Source organism: Chelonia mydas, chromosome 3, assembly GCF_015237465.2.
Source record: "Chelonia mydas isolate rCheMyd1 chromosome 3, rCheMyd1.pri.v2, whole genome shotgun sequence".
Classification (NCBI taxonomy): Eukaryota; Metazoa; Chordata; order Testudines; family Cheloniidae; genus Chelonia; species Chelonia mydas.
In genome coordinates this window covers 149868126-149892245 of record NC_057851.1, presented here as the reverse complement: position 1 = coordinate 149892245, position 24120 = coordinate 149868126, and the positions used below count along the sequence as shown (strand labels likewise).

The 24120-nt window shown below is 42.7% G+C and overlaps 1 protein-coding gene across 2 annotated transcripts in view; it reads right to left on the bottom strand.

The window, feature by feature from the left end:
* Positions 1-23802, bottom strand: part of PPP1CB (protein phosphatase 1 catalytic subunit beta) — a 63061-nt gene extending 39259 nt beyond the window's left edge. Inside the window, exons 1-2 of one of the 2 annotated variants that reach the window (XM_037895566.2) lie at positions 23433-23732; positions 5905-6134 (exon numbers count right to left, since the gene is read on the bottom strand). Coding sequence is in view for 1 of the 2 variants with exons in the window: in XM_037895565.2 (XP_037751493.1) it covers positions 23433-23484 (52 nt within the window). In the remaining variant the exon portion in view is untranslated. Of the gene's footprint in view, positions 1-5904; positions 6135-23432 lie in introns of both variants that reach the window. The other variant, XM_037895565.2, reaches the window with a different exon arrangement.
* Positions 23803-24120: the final 318 nt, after the last annotated feature.

Below are 24120 nucleotides of genomic sequence, written 5' to 3'. Positions count from 1 at the left end.
TTTTCTATTATGTTCCTATAATAGATATACGCATATTTTTAAGTTGCAATATTTAAGTATATAATACTTGGTTATAAAGAACAGATTTTTCCTATTTGGCTGCTGTTTTGAAAATCATCAAAAGGTATGTCTATGCAACAGAAAGAAATCCCAGGAAGCAAATCTCAAAGCCCAGATCAGCTGACATGGACTCAGCTACAAGGCTAAAAATAGCAGAGTAGACATTCCCACTTGGCCTGGAGCCCAGGCTCTAAGAACCTCGCTCCTCTTGGTGGATTTCAGAGCCGGGCTCCAGCCCGAGCAGGAATGTCTGCACTGCTATTCAGTCTTGTAATGCAAGGCCCAGACACTTGAGCCAGGTTCTGAGTGTCACTGCCATGGGGTGGTTGGGTATTGGCGCTGTGTAGATGTAACCATAGTATTATACTGCTGATAGTTAAGACCTCAGGACCGGGAGTAGGACAACTGGACTGTTAAGTTTACAACAGTAGGCTCCTGGGTCAAAAAAAGCTTGCTGAATAAACTGATTAAATATGCTATGGCCCAAACACAAGCTAGAAATTGCTTTGTTCTATTGATGCATGACAGCTGTTATACTAATCGACAAGAACAATGCCAACATGTCACACATCTTGTTAGAATTTTTAGTCACATAACCATACTAAGATTAGAAATAAAATATAAACAGGCAACTCAGATCTTGCATTCACTAGGAATAAGTGTTTTAGCACATGACCCAATCTGTTAGTTTATGTGCTAACACCACCTTTTCCTAGTAACGACAAGGCCAGAGGCGAAACACAAGAGGTGGGTCAAGAGCCACAGGGGTGTATGGGCTTTCAGTTCTGAACATATTAAGAATGCTTGCTGAATGGTATTCTTTGGTATGTTTGCCTTTAGCATTTTATGTAAACACACATTCTGCAAGTATTCCCGCCAAAGGAAGTGATGAATAATGGTAAAGGTCTCGCAGTTAATAGCCCTTGCACTTGTGTTGCTTGCTCAGTTTGCAACACACTAAAATGCCCCCTCACTCCTACAACATTTTAGTAGTTTGTATTATGTGGTAGCACATAGGACCCCAAGTCACGGGCCAGTATTGAACTGTACTAAGGAATTACTGTATAAACACAGCAAAAAAAGAGTTCCTGTCCTGAAGAATTTACAAAGTTATAAAGCTTCAATAAAGTTATGGTTGGCTTTAAATAGAAAAGCTATTAAGAATTAATTTTGAAGCTCTACCTACAAGGCTCTTGTCCAAGAATGAGATCAATGACTATAGTTTGAGTCATAGGCTGCATACAGCTTGAACTGCACTTTCCTTCAACAAATTGTTGTTTCTCTTGATTTAATTTGCCTGGTCAAGAATGTTAAAGTCTAATTTTCCCTTCCTTTTCTAGTTTGGGAGTAAAATGAGTTTTGGCATGTTCTTATCTCATTTTCAATGCTTCATCTACTGATGATGCTAGTGAAGGAGAAATAGAGCTTAAGAATAGGTTTGCAGAGTTGGAAAATGAAGAAGGGGCTCAGCGGGTAGTCACTGAGGGTGACAGGGCAAGGAAGAAGAGAAGAGAGGTTAGTCCTATAGGAAAAGGGGAAGAGTTAATGGAGATTACACCAAATATGAGCCCCAGGAGGATACAGGATGGGTTAAAAAGGATTACAAGGGAGAATGGGAATGGAAAGAACTTGCAGCCAGAGGGAACAGGGGATAGACTGGAGAATAGCACCGTCACTAGGAAAAGGCAGGTCTATGTGATTGGGGACTCTTTACTGAGAAGAATAGATAGGCCTGTAACCAGAGCTGATCCAGAAAATAGGAGGGTGTGCTGTCTTCCGGGTGCTAAGATACGGGATGTAGACCTGAGGTTGAAAAGGATTCTAAAGGGAGCGGGAAAGAATCCCCTAATTATCCTTCATGTGGGAACAAATGATACGGCTAGATTCTCGCTGGAAAGTATTAAGGGAGACTATGCTAGGCTGGGGAGGACACTTAAGGAAATTGAGGCTCAGGTGATCTTTAGTGGGATTCTGCCTGTTCCTAGAGAAGGGCAACAAAGGTGTGACAAGATTATGACTATCAATAGATGGCTTAGGCAGTGGTGCTATAAGGAGGGCTTTGGGATGTATGGCCATTGGGAGGCATTCATGGATAGAGGACAGTTCTCTCGGGATGGACTTCATCTGAGTAGGGAAGGAAATAGACTTCTAGGATGGAGGCTGGCACAACTGATTAAGAGAGCTTTAAACTAGGAAATTGGGGGAGATGGTTGGGAGATGTCCAGGTAATCTCCACGCCAGAATTCAGCATAGAGTGGAAAGAAAATGAAGTAAGAGTGGATACAGCTGTAGGTAGGAGGAAGGGCAGTGTAGATACAAGTCTAATAGGTTATACTGGTAGTAAAATAACCATGCCTAATAGGGTACAGAATGTGAGTGAGGCTAAACAGCAAAAATTAAGATGTTTGTACACTAATGCAAGGAGCCTAGGTAACAAAATGGAGGAACTAGAGTTACTGGTGCAGGAAGTGAAACCAGATATCATAGGTATAACAGAGACCTGGTGGAATAGTAGTCATGACTGGGCTACAGGTATTGAAGGGTATGTGCTGTTTAGGAAAGACCGAAATAAAGGTAAAGGTGGTGGAGTAGCACTGTATATCAATGATAAGATAGAATGTAAAGAAATAAGAAGCGATGAAATGGGTATGACTGAGTCTGTCTGGGCAAAAATTAAATTGGGGAAGAAAACTATTAGAGCCTCCCCTGGGATAGTGCTTGGGGTGTGCTATAGACCGCCGGGATCTAATTTGGATATGGATAGAGCCCTTTTTAATGTTTTTAATAAAGTAAATACTAATGGAAACTGTGTGATCATGGGAGACTTTAACTTCCCAGATATAGACTGGAGGACGAGTGCTAGTAATAATAATAGGGCTCAGATTTTCCTAGATGCGATAGCTGATGGATTCCTTCAGCAAGTAGTTGCTGAACCGACTAGAGGGGATGCCATTTTAGATTTGGTCTTGGTGAGTAATGAGGACCTCATAGAGGAAATGGTTGTAGGGGATAATCTTGGCTCAAGTGATCATGAGCTAATTCAGTTCAAACTGAATGGAAGGATTAACAAAAATAAATCTGCGACTAGGGTTTTTGATTTCAAAAGGGCTGACTTTCAAAAATTAAGGAAATTAGTTAGGGAAGTGGATTGGACTGAAGAATTTATGGGTTTAAAGGTAGAGCAGGCCTGGGATTATTTTAAATTAAAGCTGCAGAAGCTATCGGAAGCCTGCATCCCAAGAAAGGGGAAAAAATTCATAGGCAGGAGTTGTAGACCAAGCTGGATGAGCAAGCATCTTAGAGAGGTAATTAAGAAAAAGCAGAAAGCATATAGGGAGTGGAAGAAGGGAGGGATCAGTAAGGCAAGCTACCTTATTGAGGTCAGAATATGTAGGGATAAAGTGAGACAGGCTAAAAGTCAAGTAGAGTTGGACCTTGCAAAGGGAATTAAAACCAATAGTAAAAGGTTCTATAGTCATATAAATAGGAAGAAAACAAAGAAAGAGGAAGTGGGACCGCTAAAAACTGAGGATGGAGTGGAGGTCAAGGATAATCTAGGCATGGCCCAATATCTAAACAAATACTTTGCCTCAGTCTTTAATAAGACTAAAGAGGATCTTAGGGATAATGGTAGCATGATAAATGGGAATGAGGATATGGAGGTAGACATCACCATATCTGAGGTAGAAGCGAAACTCAAACAGCTTAATGGGACTAAATCGGGGGGCCCAGATAATCTTCATCCAAGAATATTAAAGGAATTGGCACAAGAAATTGCAAGCCCATTAGCAAGAATTTTTAATGAATCTGTAAACTCAGGGGTTGTACCGTATGATTGGAGAATTGCTAACATAGTTCCTATTTTTAAGAAAGGGAAAAAAAGTGATCCAAGTAATTATAGGCCTGTTAGTTTGACATCTGTAGTATGCAAGGTCTTGGAAAAAATTTTGAAGGAGAAGGTAGTTAAGGACATTGAAGTCAATGGTAAATGGGACAAAATACAACATGGTTTTACAAAAGGTAGATCGTGCCAAACCAACCTGATCTCCTTCTTTGAGAAAGTAACAGATTTTTTAGATAAAGGAAACGCAGTGGATCTAATTTACTTAGATTTTAGTAAGGCGTTTGATACGGTGCCACATGGGGAATTATTAGTTAAATTGGATAAGATGGGCATCAATAGGAAAATTGAAAGGTGGATAGGGAATTGGTTAAAGGGGAGACTACAACGGGTCCTACTGAAAGGTGAACTGTCAAGTTGGAGGGAGGTTACCAGTGGAGTTCCTCAGGGATCGGTTTTGGGACCAATCTTATTTAATCTTTTTATTACTGACCTGGGCACAAAAAGTGGGAGTGTGCTAATAAAGTTTGCAGATGATACAAAGCTGGGAGGTATTGCTAATTTAGAGAAGGATAGGGATACCCTACAGGAGGATCTGGATGACCTTGTAAACTGGAGTAATAGGAATAGGATGAAATTTAATAGTGAGAAGTGTAAGGTCATGCATTTAGGGATTAATAACAAGAATTTTAGTTATAAGCTAGGGACGCATCAACTAGAAGTAACGGAGGAGGAAAAGGACCTTGGAGTATTGGTTGATCATAGGATGACTATGAGCTGCCAATGTGATATGGCTGTGAAAAAAGCTAATGTCGTCTTGGGATGCATCAGGAGAGGTATTTCCAGTAGGGATAAGGAGGTCTTAGTACCGTTATATAAGGCACTGGTGAGACCTCACCTGGAGTACTGTGTGCAGTTCTGGTCTCCCATGTTTAAGAAGGATGAATTCAAACTGGAACAGGTACAGAGAAGGGCTACTAGGATGATCCGAGGAATGGAAAACTTGTCTTATGAAAGGAGACTCAGGGAGCTTGGCTTGTTTAGCCTAACTAAAAGAAGGTTGAGGGGAGATATGATTGCTCTCTATAAATATATCAGAGGGATAAATACCAGAGAGGGAGAGGAATTATTTAAACTCAGTACCAATGTGGACACAAGAACAAATGGATATAAACTGGCCACTAGGAAATTTAGATTAGAAATTAGACGAAGGTTTCTAACCATCAGAGGAGTGAAGTTTTGGAATAGCCTTCCGAGGGAAGTAGTGGGGGCAAAAGATCTATCTTGCTTTAAGATTAAACTCGATAAGTTAATGGAGGAGATGGTATGATGGGATAACATGGCTTTGGTAATTAAATATTCATGGTAAATAGGCCCAATGGCCTGTGATGGGTTTTAGATGGGGTAAGATCCAAGTTACCCGGGAAAGAATTTTCTGTAGTATATGGCTGATGAATCTTGCCCATATGCTCAGGGTTTAGCTGATCGCCATATTTGGGGTTGGGAAGGAATTTTCCTCCAGGGCAGATTGGAAGGCCCTGGAGGTTTTTCGCCTTCCTTTGTAGCATGGGGCACGGATCACTTGCTGGAGGATTCTCTGCTCCTTGAGGTCTTTAAACTACAATTTGAGGACTTCAATAGCACAGATATAGGTGTGAGGTTTTTTTGTGGGAGTGGTGGGTGAAATTCTGTGGCCTGCGTTGTGCAGGAGGTCAGACTAGATGATCATAATGGTCCCTTCTGACCTAAATATCTATGAATCTATGAATCTATGATCCTACAGATAACACTGAAAGAGCAGATATGTAGCAAAAATACATGAGACTATATCCTAATCAGCAAAATATGCTCCTCTGTAGATTAAGCACATCTACCGCCCATTTCTTTGGGCACTTATTACATCCACAAAAAGGAGTTTTTTAAATATGTAAACACAGTAAGCTTTTATGTAATTCACAGTATCAAACCAGATACAACGTCAAACTTTTTAACTCATTAATTACCTGCCCAGCAGACCAATGCCTATCAGTTTTACAAGGTCTGGGCTTCTTGAAGACTGGAAAGGGGAAAAAGCAAACTTCAGAACCACAGGGTTTTTCATGAAGAATATGCTGCCAGCAGCCTCCATGGATTTACAGTTGAAAAAACTTTAGTTTGAGACCAAGTGAGGCAATACAAGCATGGATAGATGTAATCTGAGGTCATCTGGTACCAAATCACTCAGGCATTGTCTCTACAAAAAAAAAGATGCATTCTTAACTTAAGTTAGCAAACTAGTTAATTAACTGAAATTAAATCCTAGTGAAGATAAGGCAGCTTTGTAGGTTCAACTCAAGTTAGCAGGCTGAAGTAAACTACCTTCCACAGTGATAAAAGCTAACTGGGAAAAAGGCACTCTTATACTGCAGTGTGTCCCCACATGGGGAGTTATACTGGTATAACAGTTTGAATTCACACCTTATACCAGTATAAAACTTCCCTACATACAAGCTCAAAGACACAGATATCGGTAGCAAAGTCCACTCCTAAAAAAGTGGTTGCATATGCCTTACCAGATGCAGATGAAAAGGGGTACTGCCATCCATGTTACCTTAACATCTAACAGCAATCTTGGATCTAATACCCCTAAACTGTACGTCTGTTATAAATGGTTGGTTTAGAGTAGCAGCCGTGTTAGTCTGTATCCGCAAAAAGAACAGGAGTACTTGTGGCACCTTAGAGACTAACACATTTATTAGAGCATAAGCTTTCGTGGGCTATAGCCCACTTCATCGGATGCAGAAAATGGAATAGATCGATAGATACAGATAAGGCAGAAGTTGCCATAAAAGCTGTAAGAGGCTAATTAATTAAGATGAGCTATTATCAGCAAGAGGAAAAAAAAACTTGTAGTGATAATCAAGATGGCCCATTTAGACAGTTATAAATGGCACACTAATCTATCCAACTGGGTACCAGCATGGCTCTCACCATTTCTTGTTGCTTCTCAGAGCCTACCAATATTAAACACAGTTTTTAGCAGGATTGGGCTTCAACCATCTGGCAACCTTCCAAACACACAGACCTCCTACGGGCACTGCATTATCTGTTTCACTGTATAGATACAGAGTCAGACATGAGGGGGAGACAGAGCTGAGCATCTTCAGCACACTGAAGACTCCTCCTCTTATCTCCTTACCTAGGCTAGTTTTGTCTCAGAAATCATGGATTTGAATAAAGTCTGGTGACATCTTGGAAACAGCTGTAAAACACATTTGATTAGGCCCCAAACTGAGTGGCACTGCGACCTGAAGCACAGGGTCAACGCCTGGAATGGTGATCTGTACCCAGCCTTAAAAGACAGGAGCTGCCACTGCAAGAGGTGTGGGTGATGGGCTCGTTCTCCAAAACTCTATCCGCCTGCCTTCCCCTGGCCTCACCTTTCAGCACCCCCACTACAATCTCGTGTAAGCTAATGTTGTGAAGCTACATCATTTGGTGACCTTTCAATCACTTATCTTTTTATCTTGCACGCCTGCTGTGAAATTTACTAAAATTTCCATGACAAAATTGTAGCCTTACTTCAGAGCAGCTTCTAGTGTTAGAGGATAGACTGGAACTCTGCACGAAGGCTCTCGGACAGACTTATAACTGTTCTTTCTTTGGAAGAAGTAGGACTCAGAGAACAAAGGATGAGACATTTTCAGAGACTAATCTACCTGGGACCACAATTGCATCAACACCTCATAAGCAGTGGAATTTAAAGCAGATGACACATCCAAGAGTGGTCTTCACTGCAGAGTTAACTCCGGCTGTATCTACAGTACAATTGCTACAGTCATCCACACACAAAACCTCACCCAAGGTTGTGGTGCTTTATAGTCAAAGTAGCTGGCCAATCCTGGAATACAGGCTAGAGCTTGAGCACTACTTATACTCAGGCTGGTAACCTCCTCCTTTTACACTGTGAGCATAGCCTAAACCACTCAAATGCTGACTGGTAGGGACAGCCCTAACTATTATGGTGCCCTATGCAGCCCAAACACCTGCTCTTCTCTCCCCCCTTCCCTCCCCTGCAGGGGGTCTGGGCTGTGCTCAAGGCCTGCACGGCCACAGAGGCAGGAGCTGTGGGGGGGGGTCACTTTGGGGGGCCCCCACAGGCCCAGAGGATTAGCGGGGATCCTGGAACCAGCAGCAGGAAACAGAACGACCCGAGCCCAGACTGCTACGCTCCCGCTGCCCCAGCAGTGTTGCTCGGGGGAAGAGGTCCGCCTCCTGCCGCACTCACCAGCGGTGGGAAGCGGAACGACACAGCGGAGAGCCAGCAGAGTGGAGCGCGGGGAACCAGCGGAGCGAGCTGGGTTTCTCTGCTTCCCGCCACCGCCAGTGAGTGCGTGGGTAGCCATGACCCCAACTGCCAGTGCCAGGCCAGCGCTGGGGGAGGGGGCTTAGGAGAAGGGGTGGAAAATGGGCAGGGGGTGGAGAGAAGAGGCGGGGTGGAGAGAAGAGAGTTGTCCCAGGGCCCACACTCCCATAGGAACACACAGGGGGGTCAGCTGGGGGATGGGGATGGTTGCCGGCGCTGCTGCATACACAGAATAAGCAGCTGTGTAGGGCACCATGAAATTTGGGGCAATTTGGTGCCCCAAATTTCATGGTGCCCTACACAGCTGTGTATTCTGTGTATGCCTAAGGATGGCCCTGCTGATAGTACTCCAATGCCATCCCACAATTCCCCTCATGTGCCTGGAAAGACTGACAAGCTCTCCCACAATTCACTGAGGGGAAAAAAAAATCCAAGTGGCACAGCTCACTGCAGAACTAAGAATCATGAATAGGACCCCAGAAGTCCTAGCACCTCACACAAGTACAGCACCACTGTGGAAGCAGCCACTCACACCCAAGTTAGGCCAATGCAGGGTAAGCCCCAGCGTACTGATTACCACAGTTAACTCTGCAGTGAAGGCCTACCCTTAGTCTATCAGGACAAGGACACTAGCCTCATCTTTCACTAGGAAATGGAACTATGTGACTAGTGCAGTGGTTCTCAAACTTTTTTACTAGTGACCCCTTTCACACAGCAAACCTCCGAGTGTGACCCCCCCCTTATAAATTAAAAACGTTTTTATATATTTAACACCTTTATAAATGTTTGAGGCAAAGCGGGGTTTGGGGTGGAGGCTGACAGCTCACAACCCCCCATGTAATAGCCTTGTGACCTCTTGAGGGGTCCTGACCCCCAGTTTGAGAACCCCTGTACTAGTGCAATTTCAATTCAATATCACACTGACAGGATTCAAGGAAATTCAAGAATTCTAGATATTACCACAAAAGCTTTTATCCAGTTTTAATCTGTTTGGGTTTTTTTTGCTAACCTCAAAAAGTGCCCAGAAACAACCAAATCAAGAGTATAAGCTTCTTCATTATACTTAAACACAAGTTTCAAACTTATTCAAAAAATAGTTAACTATGTAATCATTCTCAAAGAACCATGCAAAACTAGAATTGCTCTACATACTATAAATCTTGAAGAGGCCTTCTAAATTTAAAAAAAACCACAAGAAACCTCCAACTACACTAGGAAAGTAATCCACAGCAGTAATCCACCACTGCCATTTTCCCAGGTGTACTGTAATACAAAGCTTTAGGATTAAGCAAACATTTTTCAACATGGTTTTGAATCAGAAAAAGGTGTTATTTTATACATAATGACCTGTGCAGTATCAAGGCACTCTGATTATATTTCAGAAGTTCCTAGGTAAGGATAGGGACTCAGATTACTATTTATGTAATGCTATGCATGTGCATAGTGTTTAGACAACTAAGAATAGATCCCTGCCCCCAAGGAGATTCATCTGTGTTAAACAGCAAAAAACAACAGTAAACAAAGGTCACTGGGAGGAGGGTTAAAACAGATTATATTATGCTTGCATCCTCTAGTTTTAGAAGAATATAAATTGGTGCAGTGTTGGGAATCAGGCTTGGGATGGAGACCAACACTAGATTAGTTTCAGCATCTACAGTGGCTTTACACCTCACTACTCAGGACTTGATACTTGAGAACATGAGTTTTTCCCTACTGCATGACAGCTTCTCCTCCAAACATCAGTATTTTTATGTTATTTTAACAAATTGTACAACTGTCATCCTAAGTGTCCTCGGCCTATATTAATGTAACTTTTAATAAAGGGTCAAAGCTGCAAAGTCAAGCAGTTAAAAATTAGGATTGCCAGAAATATGGTGACCTGAGCAACCTTAACTTGGCCCTCTTTCATGTAGGCATGACAGAGTCTTTAATTACGTGATCACATACCACTTTCTCTTCCCTCCACCTCACCCCTCACAAAATTCTTGGCTCATTCAGAGCACAGGACTGACAACTGTCAACCAGCATTTGTTTATACACCATGTGATCCCATGCCTTATTTACTGCACACCCTCCATACCCTGCACTGAATGCAGATTAATGTTCTTATGACTTTATTTATGAAACACCACAATATAGTATTCAAGTACTCTAAACATCAATCTTTACAAGAGATTTGTGAGGTGATGGCATTATCCCCATTTTACTGAAGAACCAAGTGGCCACTGTTAGACAAAGGTGATTTAAATAGATTGTGGCAGAGGTAGGGATGGAATCCAAGCCTACAGCAAACTCACAATCAAAAAGAAAAGGAAGGCATTCAGAGCAAGATTGTTTTACTGAAAGAATGCAAGATGTTCTTTATGAGTAGAATTTAAGTCTATAATTTTAAGAAAATGGAACTGTGTCAGAACTCATTTATTTCTACAAAGAACAAACATCATTTAAAGCCAATTTAGGATGCTTAAGGGATCACACACCCAAGCAAACCCATAAAAGCAGAGAAATGTCCAGTTAGATATCCTTTAACATACCTCAACCCCTCCACACCATATTAACCACTTTGACTGACTCTGTCCTTATACAAATCCTGTACACCAACATGGACAGCCAAAACATACACTAAATTCTTCACAATTACACAACAATTTTAACCCCAACCTCAGCAACATACACGTGTTAGACAGCATGAGTACACTAAGTATTCTTATCCTATGGAAAGGAGGAGTACTCTGTGACTCTATGCCAACATGCTAAGGAGTGGGGGATCTGTTTTGGCATTTTAGTTTTCAAAAAAGTAGAAATTCTTGAAGGGAAGGAGTTGTTTTTTGTTTTTGTTTTTTTTTGGTTTAAAAAAAGGGGGGGGTTCTATAGTTCAACAAGAATGTTATCTGTGGGACTTCTGATGGGTGCTACCATTTTAGTGCAAGGGGATACAAATTCTGGAGACATCAGGCAAAGCTCCGAAGACTGATTTTGACCATTTCTTTTCTAGGAATACTGGCTAGTAAACAATGCATCAAAAATTCTCACCCATGCCCCAAGTCCACTTAACTTGTTAGAATACATCTGCATTAAAACATTTTTATAGCTATATCTCCAACTTTGGAGTCAAGCTAATGCAGTTACACTGCAAATGGACCCTGGCCCTTATACACACACACCACAGCCTTTTAGCATAAAAGCAATGATGTGCCACTCCCAATTCTGCAGTCTATAGTTTGACAGTTTCTAAAACTAAACTGGAGACAGGTATGCAATAATCAAGATTTTAGTGATCAAAACAAAAATCTTAATTCACCAGATGGGAGAAGTTCACCACATTCAAGGCCAACCCCACACAAATTCAATTATGAAGTCTAACTTTCTAATCTAGTGCTTGCTCTATGATTGCATTTACTCTATTTTCTTAATTGTATTACCATTAGCTTTAGCTTACTTCCCTCCCCATTACCTTACTGCATGAAAAACTCACCAAGTAAAGTCATATGTAAATTCAAAACTTAAAAAAAAAAATAATTGCAGCTCCATTTTTAGAGAATGGTGAGAGTACAATGCCTACAAAACAGAAAGACAGTAATGAAAGTTATTAATCTTTCAGAAGGTAGAAAGTAAGGGAAAAAATTCTTGACAACTTTTAAATACAACCTAAGGTTTGTTAGTTAAACTTTTTCTCCTGTGGCTCTTTGACTTAGTTGTCTGTAACCTGCTAGTTTGATATGTAACTTGCAAGTCAGCTAAGCATACATACTATGTGCAGAGATAACTATTTAATGTTAAGATTTCATGGAATCATAGAATATCAGGTTGGAAGGGACCTCAGGAGGTCATCTAGTCCAACCCCCTGCTCAAAGCAGGACCAATCCCCAACTAAATCATCCCAGCCAGGGCTTTGTCAAGCCTGACCTTAAAAACCGCTACAGAAGGAGATTCCACCACCTCCCTAGGTAACCCATTCCAGTGCTTTACCACCCTTCCAGTGAAAAAGTTTTTCCTAATATCCAACCTAAACCTCCCCCACTGCAACTTGAGACCATTACTCCTTGTTCTGTCATCTGCTACCACTGAGAACAGCGTAGATCCATCCTCTTTGGAACCCCCTTTCAGACAGTTGAAAGCAGCTATCAAAACTCCCCTCATTCTTCTCTTCTGCAGACTAAACAATCCCAGTTCCCTCAGCCTCTCCTCGTAAGTCATTTGCTCCAGCCCCCTAAACATTTTTTGTTGCCCTCCATTGAACTCTTTCCAATTTTTCCACATCCTTCTTGTAGTGTGGGGCCCAAAACTGGACACAGTACTCCAGATGAGGCCTCACCAATGCCGAATAGAGGGGAATGATCACGTCCCTTGATCTGCTGACAATGCTCCTACTTATACAGCCCAAAATGCTGTTAGCCTTCTTGGCAACAATGGCACACTGTTGACACATATCCAACTTCTCTTCCACGGTAACCCCTAGGTCCTTTTCTGTAGAACTGCTGTCTAACCACTCAGTCCCTAGTCCAGGGGTCTCAAACACATGGCCCACGGGATTATTTTCTGCGGCCTGCCAGCTCCCCGCACCCTCCCCCCCACCGCGCTTACTTAGAGCGGTTCCAGCCCGGCACTCACTGGCGGCGCCTTGCTTCCAGACACCATCCCCTGCAGCTCCCATTGACTGGGAACAGGGAACCACGGCCAACGGGAGCTTCGGGGGAGGTACCTGGGAGGAGCAGCCAGGGCAACACAGAGAGCCCTCTGCCCTCCCTCCCCCAGGTTCCAGCCACTTCCCGGAGTGGCCCGGGGGCAGGGAACCTGCCCTGCCCCCGGTGTGTGCCAGGCCGGAGCCCACCCCCCGCACCCTTCCTGCACCCCCAACCCCCTGCCCTGAGTCCCCTGCCGCATCTTGTCCTGAGCCCCCTGCCACACCCTGCACACCTCCTGCACCCCCTGGGAAGGGGTGGAGTGGCGGCTGGGCCTGGGGCAGCAGGGGGGTGGGTGTCAGTGGTGCAGCCCTCGGGCCAATGTACTAGTCCTCATGTGGCCCTTGTGGTCATTTGAGTTTGAGACCCCCTGCCCTAGTCTGTAGCAGTGCATGGGATTCTTCCATCCTAAGTGCAGGACTCTGCACTTGTCCTTGTTGAACCTCATCAGATTTCTTTTGGCCCAATACCCTAATTTGTCTAGGTCTCTCTGTATCCTGTCCCTACCCTCCAGCACATCTACCACTCCTCCCAGTTTAGTGTCATCTGCAAACTTGCTGAGGGTGCAATCCACACCATCCTCCAGATCATTAATGAAGATATTGAACAAAACCGGCCCCAGGACTGACACTTGCGGCACTCCACTTGATACCAGCTGCTAACTAGACATGGAGCCATTGATCACTACCTGTAGAACCCAATGATCTAGCCAGCTTTCTATCCACCTTGTAGTCCATTCATCCAGCCCATACTTCTTTAACTTGCTGTTTATTTATTTTTAGGAGTTGTGGGGTTTGTTGAAATACTAAAAGGAACTAGTCTACATTAGGAAAGCATGAAATTGTACCACAAAAGTAAAAAACAAAAACAAAAAAAACCCCTATGCTTTGGAGACAAGCTTAAGATGAAGTTTTTCAAACACCCTAAAAATTCTGAAGGAACATGTTACACCTTACATTGTTAATCAGTAAGATCTGATGTTCTTCCATGAGGTCAGTTTCATATGAAACTTGACCTCGCTCAATTGCCAAATATAGTATGCTTCACATTAGAACACACAGTACTAACTGCATTGATTGGATTTTTCTAAAATCCACAACCACATCCCAGGTCACTGACTTAAATAAAAAAATTCAGCTCAATTGTCCACTTTAAAAGCACATTCTATTAAAATTAAATAATTGCTTTTTCCTCACCTCTATTAAAATGTAGCTATACTCTGAATGCAAGAAAGTTGAGGGATTCAGGCTAAAACTTATTTACATGCCATAGAATATATAAACAGAAAGATATGTTAAACGATCAATACTTTGTTAGAACCTTAATGAGATACAAAAGCAGCAAACTGAAATTTTCCTTAATTTTACAATAATGAGGTCATCCAAATGGACAAGGTTTTTAGCATGCTCTCTCTCCCCCAATTCAACGTTTCCAGGATTTACAGATTGCTAAAAATAGGCTAGGTTATGATTTTAATGCCCTTCGGGACTGATGTTTAAAATGCAATATGATTCCCACCTTTTTGTTACACTCCCCACCCAATATTAATTTCAAGATACGCCTGCCCTCCCAATATTATCAGTTGAAACTGAATACACTATTACAATTGTCTCTGAAGTTTTTTTTCAGGGGGAGAAGATAAAGCAAACTGGCATCTTGCTTCTTTTTTACTTGTTATACTCTCCCTCCCTCGGCTGTATCTATGATACTTTATGTCTGAATCAAAAATGACAGTTTGTTCCTTGCAGTCTATTTTTCATAATTTGTTTGTGTATCCTTGTGATAGAACTTTTCTAGTTCTATTTTTCTTTTCTGAGAATGTCCCTCATTTCCCACATCTATGACGATCCATTCTGTGATATGGCATACAACAGCATTATCCCAGACTGCCAAATTATTTTCCCCACAAGCCAAGTATAAAACATTTTTGGAGCAATAATGTACGAGAGAAGAGTGAAAAAGCATGGTGGCTCCTTTATGCTTAAGTGCTTTGTGAAAAGGAAGAAAAGTGATCCTTCAAAACCACCAAAACAGTTTGTCATTTTCTTCCACAATATTGAATGGTTTGAATTTAGCTTAGTTTTCATTTTGGAACTATTCCAATCTTAGCCTTTAGTTTGAGTTTTGCACGAAGACCTGACCCTGCAAGGTGCCAAGTGTTTAACTCCTATTGAAATCAACAAGAATTAAAGATGTTTAGTACCTTGCAGGATTAGGTCCCAACATTGCACAGTACAAATATTGCACAATGCACACTATTTTACTATGACAAATATAAAAGACAAAAATGTAACAACTTCAGAGTATGACAGCTTAGGTGTAAATCTAGACAAGCAAGAGGTTTTTTTCAAGTTACTGGTACTGTGTAGCAAGGGCTGACTAGACAAGAATGACTAAGAATCTGAAGACTGCCTGTATTTTTTTTTTTCTTCTTTTTTTAAATCTAGTCAGAGGAACCAGTGATTTTAAGTAAATTACCTCACGCCACCAGGGATGGAAACTAACAGCAGCAATTAGAAAGTTTGGAGTTGCATCTTTCCAAGGATTAGTTTCAGCTATGGGGGTTTGCAATGTACAGCTTAAAAATCTCTCCCTTACATATTTACAATTCCTAACTGATTTTAGTGACCTCTACCTCAAAAATTGTTTGAGCTAGAACCAGTGTTGTATAGTGTATAAAAACTTGTATTTGTCAATAGTGAAACATTTGTGTCTCTCTCTATTCTTGTGTCTTCATGAACTCCTAGAGTCTTGATGAAACTGTAGTTAAAGGACGGACTAGTCCAAATGACATGATTTTAAAGCCAAGTGTAACCCAGTTTGTTTTTTCAATATTTGTTATTGAACCTTAATTACACAAAATGTTAATAGTTCCACAAAACAAATGGACATCACTAACTAGATTTTCACCTATTTCAAAGAATTTGAAACTACTGCTACATGGCATAAGGGGTTCGGAGGTAAGTGCTTTTACATGCAACTTATTATTTTAAAAAAATGTTTCTTTCCATTGCTGCTCTGGAAGCTGGCTATGCTCGGAGCGCTGCAAATGCACCAAGTAAAGCCGAAGAGACCTTCAACCACCAATCTTATAGTAACCTTTAGATAAACAGACAATTGTAATTTTTTGCTGAAAAGGACACTGTTTCTAAAGAATGTACCTTGGCTGCAATTCTCTCTCAGAACTATATGAGAGGCTGTTTGAGTTTCATGTTACTGGCAGACTTTCTTGCTTCTACATTCAAGTAGCTACAACTGTCCAATGAAGTCAAATTCCCAAAAAATCAATTTTTAAAATAGGAGGCTAAAGTAAGTTCTCTCCACTTGATTGGGCACTTGCAGTTTTTCTTGAATATGGAAACAAGTCTTATATCAGCAAACATCTCAGACTTTACCAGAGAGGGAACCAGCTGAGACCATTACCTTTCTTTAAACTGTAAACTTCTGAAATGTTAACTTATTACGTTTGTTCAAAATTTATGTAAGACACTCAGACTTTACAGAATAAGGTTTCACAACTTATCAGGTGACCGACAGTTTGATGAACCAGTATTAACAGAACTAGTAAGCTTTCTTATGCCTAGTCTAAAAATCAGAGTTTAGAAAGAAAAATTGTCACACAGAGTATGTCTATACCAGGGAACAACAGTCTTATTTTTTCGGTCAAGGTCCAAATTTCTTGGTCAAGTTATAGTTAAGGTCCAGACTCCAGAAAAACATTTTTCACACCACAGTATCAATAATGGTAATAATAAGTATACAAAAAGACTTCATGGTCCACTCAAAAGCACCTGGCAGTTTGGATTTGGCCTGCAAGCCGCCTCTTGATTACCTATGATCTACATTATGGGCTCTACAGTTTCACAGCTACAGCACTGCAGCTGTGCCACTGTAAACGCCATACTGTAGATGCTTTCTACAGCAACAAAGGGTTTTCTTCCACCGCTGTAGTTAATCTGCCTTCCTGAGCAACATTAGCTAGATCAACAGAGGAATTCTTCCACTGACCTAGCCGTGTCTAGACCAGGGTTCGGTCAGCTTCACTACAGAGCTCAAGGGTGTAATTTTTCACACCCCGACCAATATAGCTATTCCAGCAAACCTAAGTGTAGATCAGGCCTTATATTGATTTAAGCCTGTTTGGTGATGCTCTGGCCAAAAGGCCTAAGGCAATCCTTGGATACATAAACAGGGGAATATCGAACAGGAGTAGGAAGTTACATTACATCTGTATTTGGCACTGGGGCAACCACTGCTGTAGTACTATGCCCAGTACTTGTGTCCACAGTTCAAGAAGGATGTTGAAAATTGAAGAGGGTCTAGAAGAGAGCCATAAGAATGATTAAAGCAGTGGTTCTCAAACTTTATTGCACTGCGACCCCTTCCGGTCGTATTGTAATTTTTGTTGTCAGGAGGAGGGACTGAAGCCTCGGCCTGCCCAAGCTTTGCCACCCCTGAAGGGATGTGGGAGAGAAAGCTGAAGCCTAACGGCTTCAGCCCTGGGCGGTGGGGCTCATGCGTCTGCTTCAGCCTCAGGACCCAGCAAGTCTAATGCTAGCCTTGGTAACCCCATTAAAATGGGGTCCCGACCCACACTCTGAGAACCACTGGATTAAAGGATTGGAAAGCATACCTTAGTGATATACTCAATGCTCCAGTTTGAACAGAAATTAATCTAGGGAAGTCCTATATTCTGTGTTATACAGGATGGCAGACAATGTGATTACAATGTTCTTCTGGCTTTATAATCTATGAAACTCTTATGTTTAGTTTACTTCAGTAAATTTACCGGGTGAAGCTAAACAGAGCTCTGTGAAGCAGGGAATAGTCTTTATTTTGTGTTTGTACAGTATCTAACACAAAGGGGATCTGTTCTATGATGGGGGCTCCTAGGTGCTACTACAATAACAATCAATCAATTTCAAACAGGTGTGTCCACAGAGGTTTGTACTGGCTTAAGTTTTAAACTGCTTTAAGTTAGACCAACACAACTTCTGTGTCTAGACAAGCCCTGATTCTCAGCAGCCCCCTAATCAACACAGAACCTGTATCTAGTCGCTGTAACTCAATGTCAGCCACCAGGTTCAAAGACCAGGCTTATGGCACATGTCTGCAAGCATTAAGTGAAAAAGCAGAGGGTCTCTCTCCCCATCTCAGTGCAAGAAGAATAGGGGTGTATGTCTGCCAGCTCTTAGGAGCTGGAGGGCAGGGAAACAAGACAAAGGACAAGGCGTGCCTGCTATGTTCTGTGCTAGCAGCATAATTTATAAACCAGTCAGTTTACTCATAGCATGCAGGTTTCAGAGTAGCAGCTGTGTTAGTCTGTATTCGCAAAAAAAAAAAAAAAAAAAAAAAAAAAGAGTACTTGTGGCACCTTAGAGACTAACAAATTTATTTGAGCATAAGCTTTCGTGGGCTACAGCCCACTTCATCGGATGCAGAATTCATTCTCCTTGTTTTCTTTATATAATAAGTACTTCTAAGGCAGTGGTTCTCAACCTTTCTAGACTATTGTACCCCTTTCAGGGGTCTGATTGGTCTTGCATACCCCAAGTTACATGTCACTTAAAAACTACTTGCTTATAAAAAAAGACAAATGCAAAAAGTATCAGAGCACACTATTGCTGAAAAATTGCTTACTTTCTCATTTTTACCATACAATTATAAAATAAATCAATTGGAACATAAATATTGTACTTACATTTCAGTGTATAGAGCAGTATAAAGTCGTCTGTATGAAATTTTAGTTCGTACTGACTTCACTAGTGCTTTTTATGTACCCTGTTGTAAAACTAGGCAAATATCTAGATGAGTTGATATACCTCCAAGACGACCTCTGCATACCCCCAGTGGTACACATACCCCTGGTTGAGAACCACCGTTTTAAGGCACCAATAACCGTAGCATTTATATTCTGGACAAGTTACAAATAAAGAAAGTGAATTCAAAATAGGCTCTTCTTTGCATCCTGGAGTTCACCACTTAAAAGGGGAGGGAAGAATCTAAGTTCTCTAGCATGTATGGGAATCTAATGCTATGAAAAGGTGGATTTTGCAATGGTCGCTAACAAGCCAATATAAGAATTGCTCTGATCTCTTCAAGAGGAGTGTTTAGTCTAGAACCCAGCATTAAGAAGCTTGCCTTCCAGCTCTCAAGAGTTTCCATTCTCTGAAACGAGTGTGTGTGTGTGTTCATGAGTGCAGGTGTCCAAGAGCTTCAGATGGTAAGGCATTCTCAGAGGTAATATGTTTCTGATCTTTGAGAACTAGGACCTAGCAACAAAAGGGAGGCAAGTGGAGGGTGGAATCAACTGATGTGCTCGCAGCAGCTAGTTCTGATCAAAAGAGACAGGTTGCTCTGTGTTGTACAAGACGGAGTTTAATTGGCCTTGATTGACGAAGGCACAGGCAATTATAGTACTGTAATCCAGTCTTAAAGTAAGTGCATGGATCATCACTGCTAGGTTAATGTTCAAAAACAGGTGTAGTCATCCAGCAACCTAAAGAGGGCAGAAGTTTCTTGCTACTGCTGCTGTTTTTATAAGTACTGGTAGTTAGTACAGTAGTTCTCAAACTGTGGGTCACAGCCCCGTTTTAATGGGGACACCAGGGCTGGCTTAGATTTGCTGAGGCCTGGGGCCAAAGCCCGAGCCCCACTGCCCAGGGACGAATCTGAAGCCTGAGCCAAACTGTCCAGGGCCAAAGCCGAAGCCCAACGACTTTAGCCCTGAGCAGCGGGACTCAGGTTACATGGCCCCTGCCTGGGGCTGAAGCCTTTGGGTTTCAGCTTTGCCCCTCCCCCCCTTCCCATGGCAGTAGGGCTCGGGCTTTGGCCCCCTCACCCCAGGGCAACAGGGCTTGGGCGAGCTCAGTCCCTCTTCCTGGGGTCATGTAGTAATTTTTGTTGTCAGAAGGGGGTCGCAGTGCAATGAAGTTTAAGAAACCCTGAAAAAACAACAAGGAGTCCGGTGGCACCTTAAAGACTAAGATGTATATGAGCATAAGCTTTTGTGGGTAAAAACTCCCTTCTCTTCATGTGTCAGTATATTTATGTCTGCATCTGTAATTTTCACTCCATGCATCTGAATAAGTGGGGTTTTTACCCACAAAAGCTTATGCTCATATAAATCTGTTAGTCTTTAAGGTGCCACTGGAGTCTGTTGTTTTTTTGGAAACAGACTAACACGGCTACCCCCTGATACTTGAGAAACCCTGAGTTAGTACATTGCAAAATGAGCTGTAAGCAGCAGTTATTGAAAGACTACTGTAACTGCTGTTCAAAGTTAAAACCATCCATTTCATTTAAAGGGAGCAGAAGGCCCTAGAACATGCTATGGACCAACACACTGCAATAAGATTCTCTTAAAGCTTTTAATAACATTTTTACACTATAAAACCACTATTTCTGGCCATCTAAGTGGAAATGGCAAAAACAATTGACAATATGTAACATATTGCTCCTAGATTGAGAATTAACAGGCTTACTTTTTGCTTGAAACACATTCTACACTGCAACTTTACCAAAGCAGAAGCAATGCCATAACAAATTGTAATTTGCTAAGTATCTGATTACATATAAGAAACTTTAAAGTTAAAACTGCAGTACTCAAGCTTTTATTCATCCTATGGTACATTCATAGTGCAGAAACTGGAAGATGTGAAATATAAGCAAAAATTTAAATTAAAGCAAAAAAAACCCCACACCTGTTTGGAGACGCCTACAAACACACACAAGAACAATGCAGTGATAGAGGGATCTATTTTCACTCTGATGCAGAGAGAAGTTATACAAGCTCTCTGTTAAACTTAGTGGGAGGTAAGTGAAGAAAAAAAAAATCTTTCTGGTTCAAAGTTAAGGAAAATCTGTTTTGTTTACACTCAAGTCAAACAAAAAGTAAATCAAAATCTTAGATTTTAAAGATGGTTTAGAAAAAGTTGTCTGTACAAAGACTTGCACAAATCTGAACAGTTAAGTCTAAAATTTGCCTTTATCATACACATTTTAATATTGTGAAAAGATTTAAGCACAAATTTCCCCAATACAGTCTTGACTGTGAATCTAAGTAACCTACAAGGTGGCTGTGACCTGTGACTAACAGTCACATACACCCTTGAAACACTTCGTATTATTTTATAAACTACTTTAATATGGATATGCACTTCAGATAAAAAAACAATACAATTACTGGACATATACACAAGTTTTTAGCTTTATTGTCTTAATAGGCTAATATTTTAAGATAAATGGTAACAGGCAGGCTTAGACACTAACAGCAACTTTTAAGGAGAGTGGTCACTTTGGATAAGCTATTACCAGGAGAGTGAGTTTGTGTGTGTGGTTTTTTGGGGAAAAAAAAAGGGGGGGGGGGGCGGGTGAGAAAACCTGGATTTGTGCTGGAAATGGCCCAACTTGATTATCATACACATTGTAAAGAGAGTGGTCACTTTGGATGGGCTATTACCAGCAGGAGAGTGAGTGTGTGTGTGTGGGGGGGGGGGGGGGCAGAGGGTGAGAAAACCTGGATTTGTGCTGGAAATGGCCCAACTTGATTATCATACACATTGTAAGGAGAGTGATCACTTTAGATAAGCTATTACCAGCATGAGAGTGGGGTGGGAGGAGGTATTGTTTCATGGTCTCTGTGTATATAGTGTCTTCTGCAGTTTCCACAGCATGCATCCGACGAAGTGAGCTGTAGCTCACGAAAGCTTATGCTCAAATAAATTGGTTAGTCTCTAAGGTGCCACAAGTACTCCTTTTCTTTTAGCAACTTTTTAAAAACACAAGTCTATAATTTATAGATGAATAAAGTGAAAACAATTAAAACATATTAGAAAGTGCTATCCCAGACAAAGATCTGAGCCAGAGCATTTTCCCCACACACCCCACCCTCACCCTGAAAACTGAGCTTATGGTAGGAAGTGAATGCTGACTAGGTCACAAATGGGCCTATCTGTAATCACAGGAGTAAAAACAAAACAGAATACAGCCTTCACTGGTAAAAGTGACTTGTTAAAACTTGTTAGCAGTGTTTCAAGCTTCAAGTCACTCACAGAAATGAACTCTTGCCTAATGCTGAACAGACAACAACATCTACCTACGTTTCATTATAAATACAGGTGCCTGCAAGTTCTCATTATACACTCGATAACATCCTAGCAATGCATTACCACTCCATTTCACCCTCAGAAGGATGGAGGAATGACTACAATAGGATATTCACAAACCTATATATTACGTTACATTACCAATGTATTTAAACAAGATACCACCCAAAAATTAGAGGATATACAAAATTCAAACAGATTTATTAAACTTCTGTTTCTCTCTTCCAGGCCAAGAATCCCCACTCCAAAACAAAACCTGTATGAATGTCACATTGGTAGCCTTCCAAATCCAGAAGTTACGTCCATTTTAAAAAGGAACCACACACATCCGTACCCGTTCTCTTCCCTGACCAGATATTTGTCGGGGGCAAGAGAAGGAGGCTGGGAAGACTGGATAGTCCCAATCCAAGAACATCAAATGATGATGCTAAGGATAGAAGTAGTATCCTGCTCCTTGGCAAATGGGAAGTTAGTCAACTGTTTTCCCTTACCTTAACAAAAAATCTCTTTGGTAATACTGAAAAAAGGCATATTGACCCCTTCACCGATTATTCTCACACTATAGCCACATTAGAAATAGCCCCAGAGCTGGGCAGAGGAACTGCATTAGATAAAATTCCTCTGCCTCCCCTTACACACACACACCCCAAAAACCCATCCCTAACATTTGTCAATTTTTGTAAGCCATGAAAAAGTGCTACTAACCTGATGGGAAAGAGGGAGAAACCTCCCACTAACTAGGCTTTTCTATCTCACCCATCACCCCGGCAGCTTTAGCAGGACAATCCTGGGGTTTAAACACATGCATCACTGATACGAGCCAGGCATTCGCATTACAGAGACCCCGCCAAGAGGGCGCGTGTACACACACACACACCCCTCCTGCATATTGGTGCAAATATGTTTCAAAGCACTAGCCCTTGATGGCCCCTCTAACAGAACAACACACGCTGATGGCGAAGGGGCCAGTGCACCCAGGACATCACCTACCTACCTCCCCCACCCCTCTCAGTCTCAGCAGCGAAGTATGTAGCAGTACGAGGTGTCCCCCACCCCATCACTGAAATAGCTTAGCGCACCTAGCACCGCGGGAGTGACCCCCTCCCCCCCATCCTTCCTTCGCCGCTGCTCTCCCTTCCCCCACGGGGCCAAGAGCCTCAGCCCCATCTCCCGCTGCGGGCGCGTAGGGTTGAGAAGGGTCCCGCCTTGCGCCCCCCTCGTGTGGTTGGGAAGGGTCCCGCCTTGCCCCTCACCCCCTTCTTCCCCCCCCCCTCCGGGTGTGGGGTTGGGAAGGATGCCGGCCCCCGGTGTGTGTGCGCGGGGGGGGGGGAAGGGGGGGACTCCTGCCTCGTCCCCCCCGCGCCGTGTGTACGTGCCGGGGGGTGGGGCTCGCTCACCTTCCAGCAGCCGGGTGATGAGGCTATCCACATTCAGCTCCCCGTCCGCCATTTTGTGTGCACCGGACTCAGTAGTCCCGGGCGGGGATAGGCGGGGTGGAGAGGGCTTCACGGACTAGAGGAGGCGGCGACTCGCCCCAGGAAGCCCGCCGGGCGCTTCGCTTCTCCAGCGCTGGCACCCAAAAGCGCCGGGCTCGGTCCCGCTCCGTTAAATGGGGGAGATCAACCCCCGCGCCTCCTCCCCGCCTCAGAGATCAGGCTACCACCACTGCGCATGCGCCAACCCCGCTCTCCCGGCCGCGGCTGCTTCGCTTCGGAACTTCAGCAGCTGCGCAGGCGCAAAGGACTCCTCTAGGCCAATATTACTGCGCAGGCGCAACGGGGTGGTCTTGCTGCACTTCAGGCCCTCCCGTAGGTGGGCATAGGTTTGAGATGAGCTTCCTTCCCCCTCAACCCCCCCCCCGCCCCTCGGGTCTAGTAACCAACTGTGCCTCGCAGTGCTGGAAGCGGGGCCGGGCCGAGCTGGGGTCCGGTGGGGGCAGGGACGGGTTCTCCCTGTGCCATGTACATTGGCCAAACCGGACAGTCTTTATGTAAAAGACTAAGTGGACACAAATCAGACGTCAAAAATTATAACGTTCAAAAACCAGTCGGAGAGCACTTCAGTCTCTCTGGTCACCTTGATTAC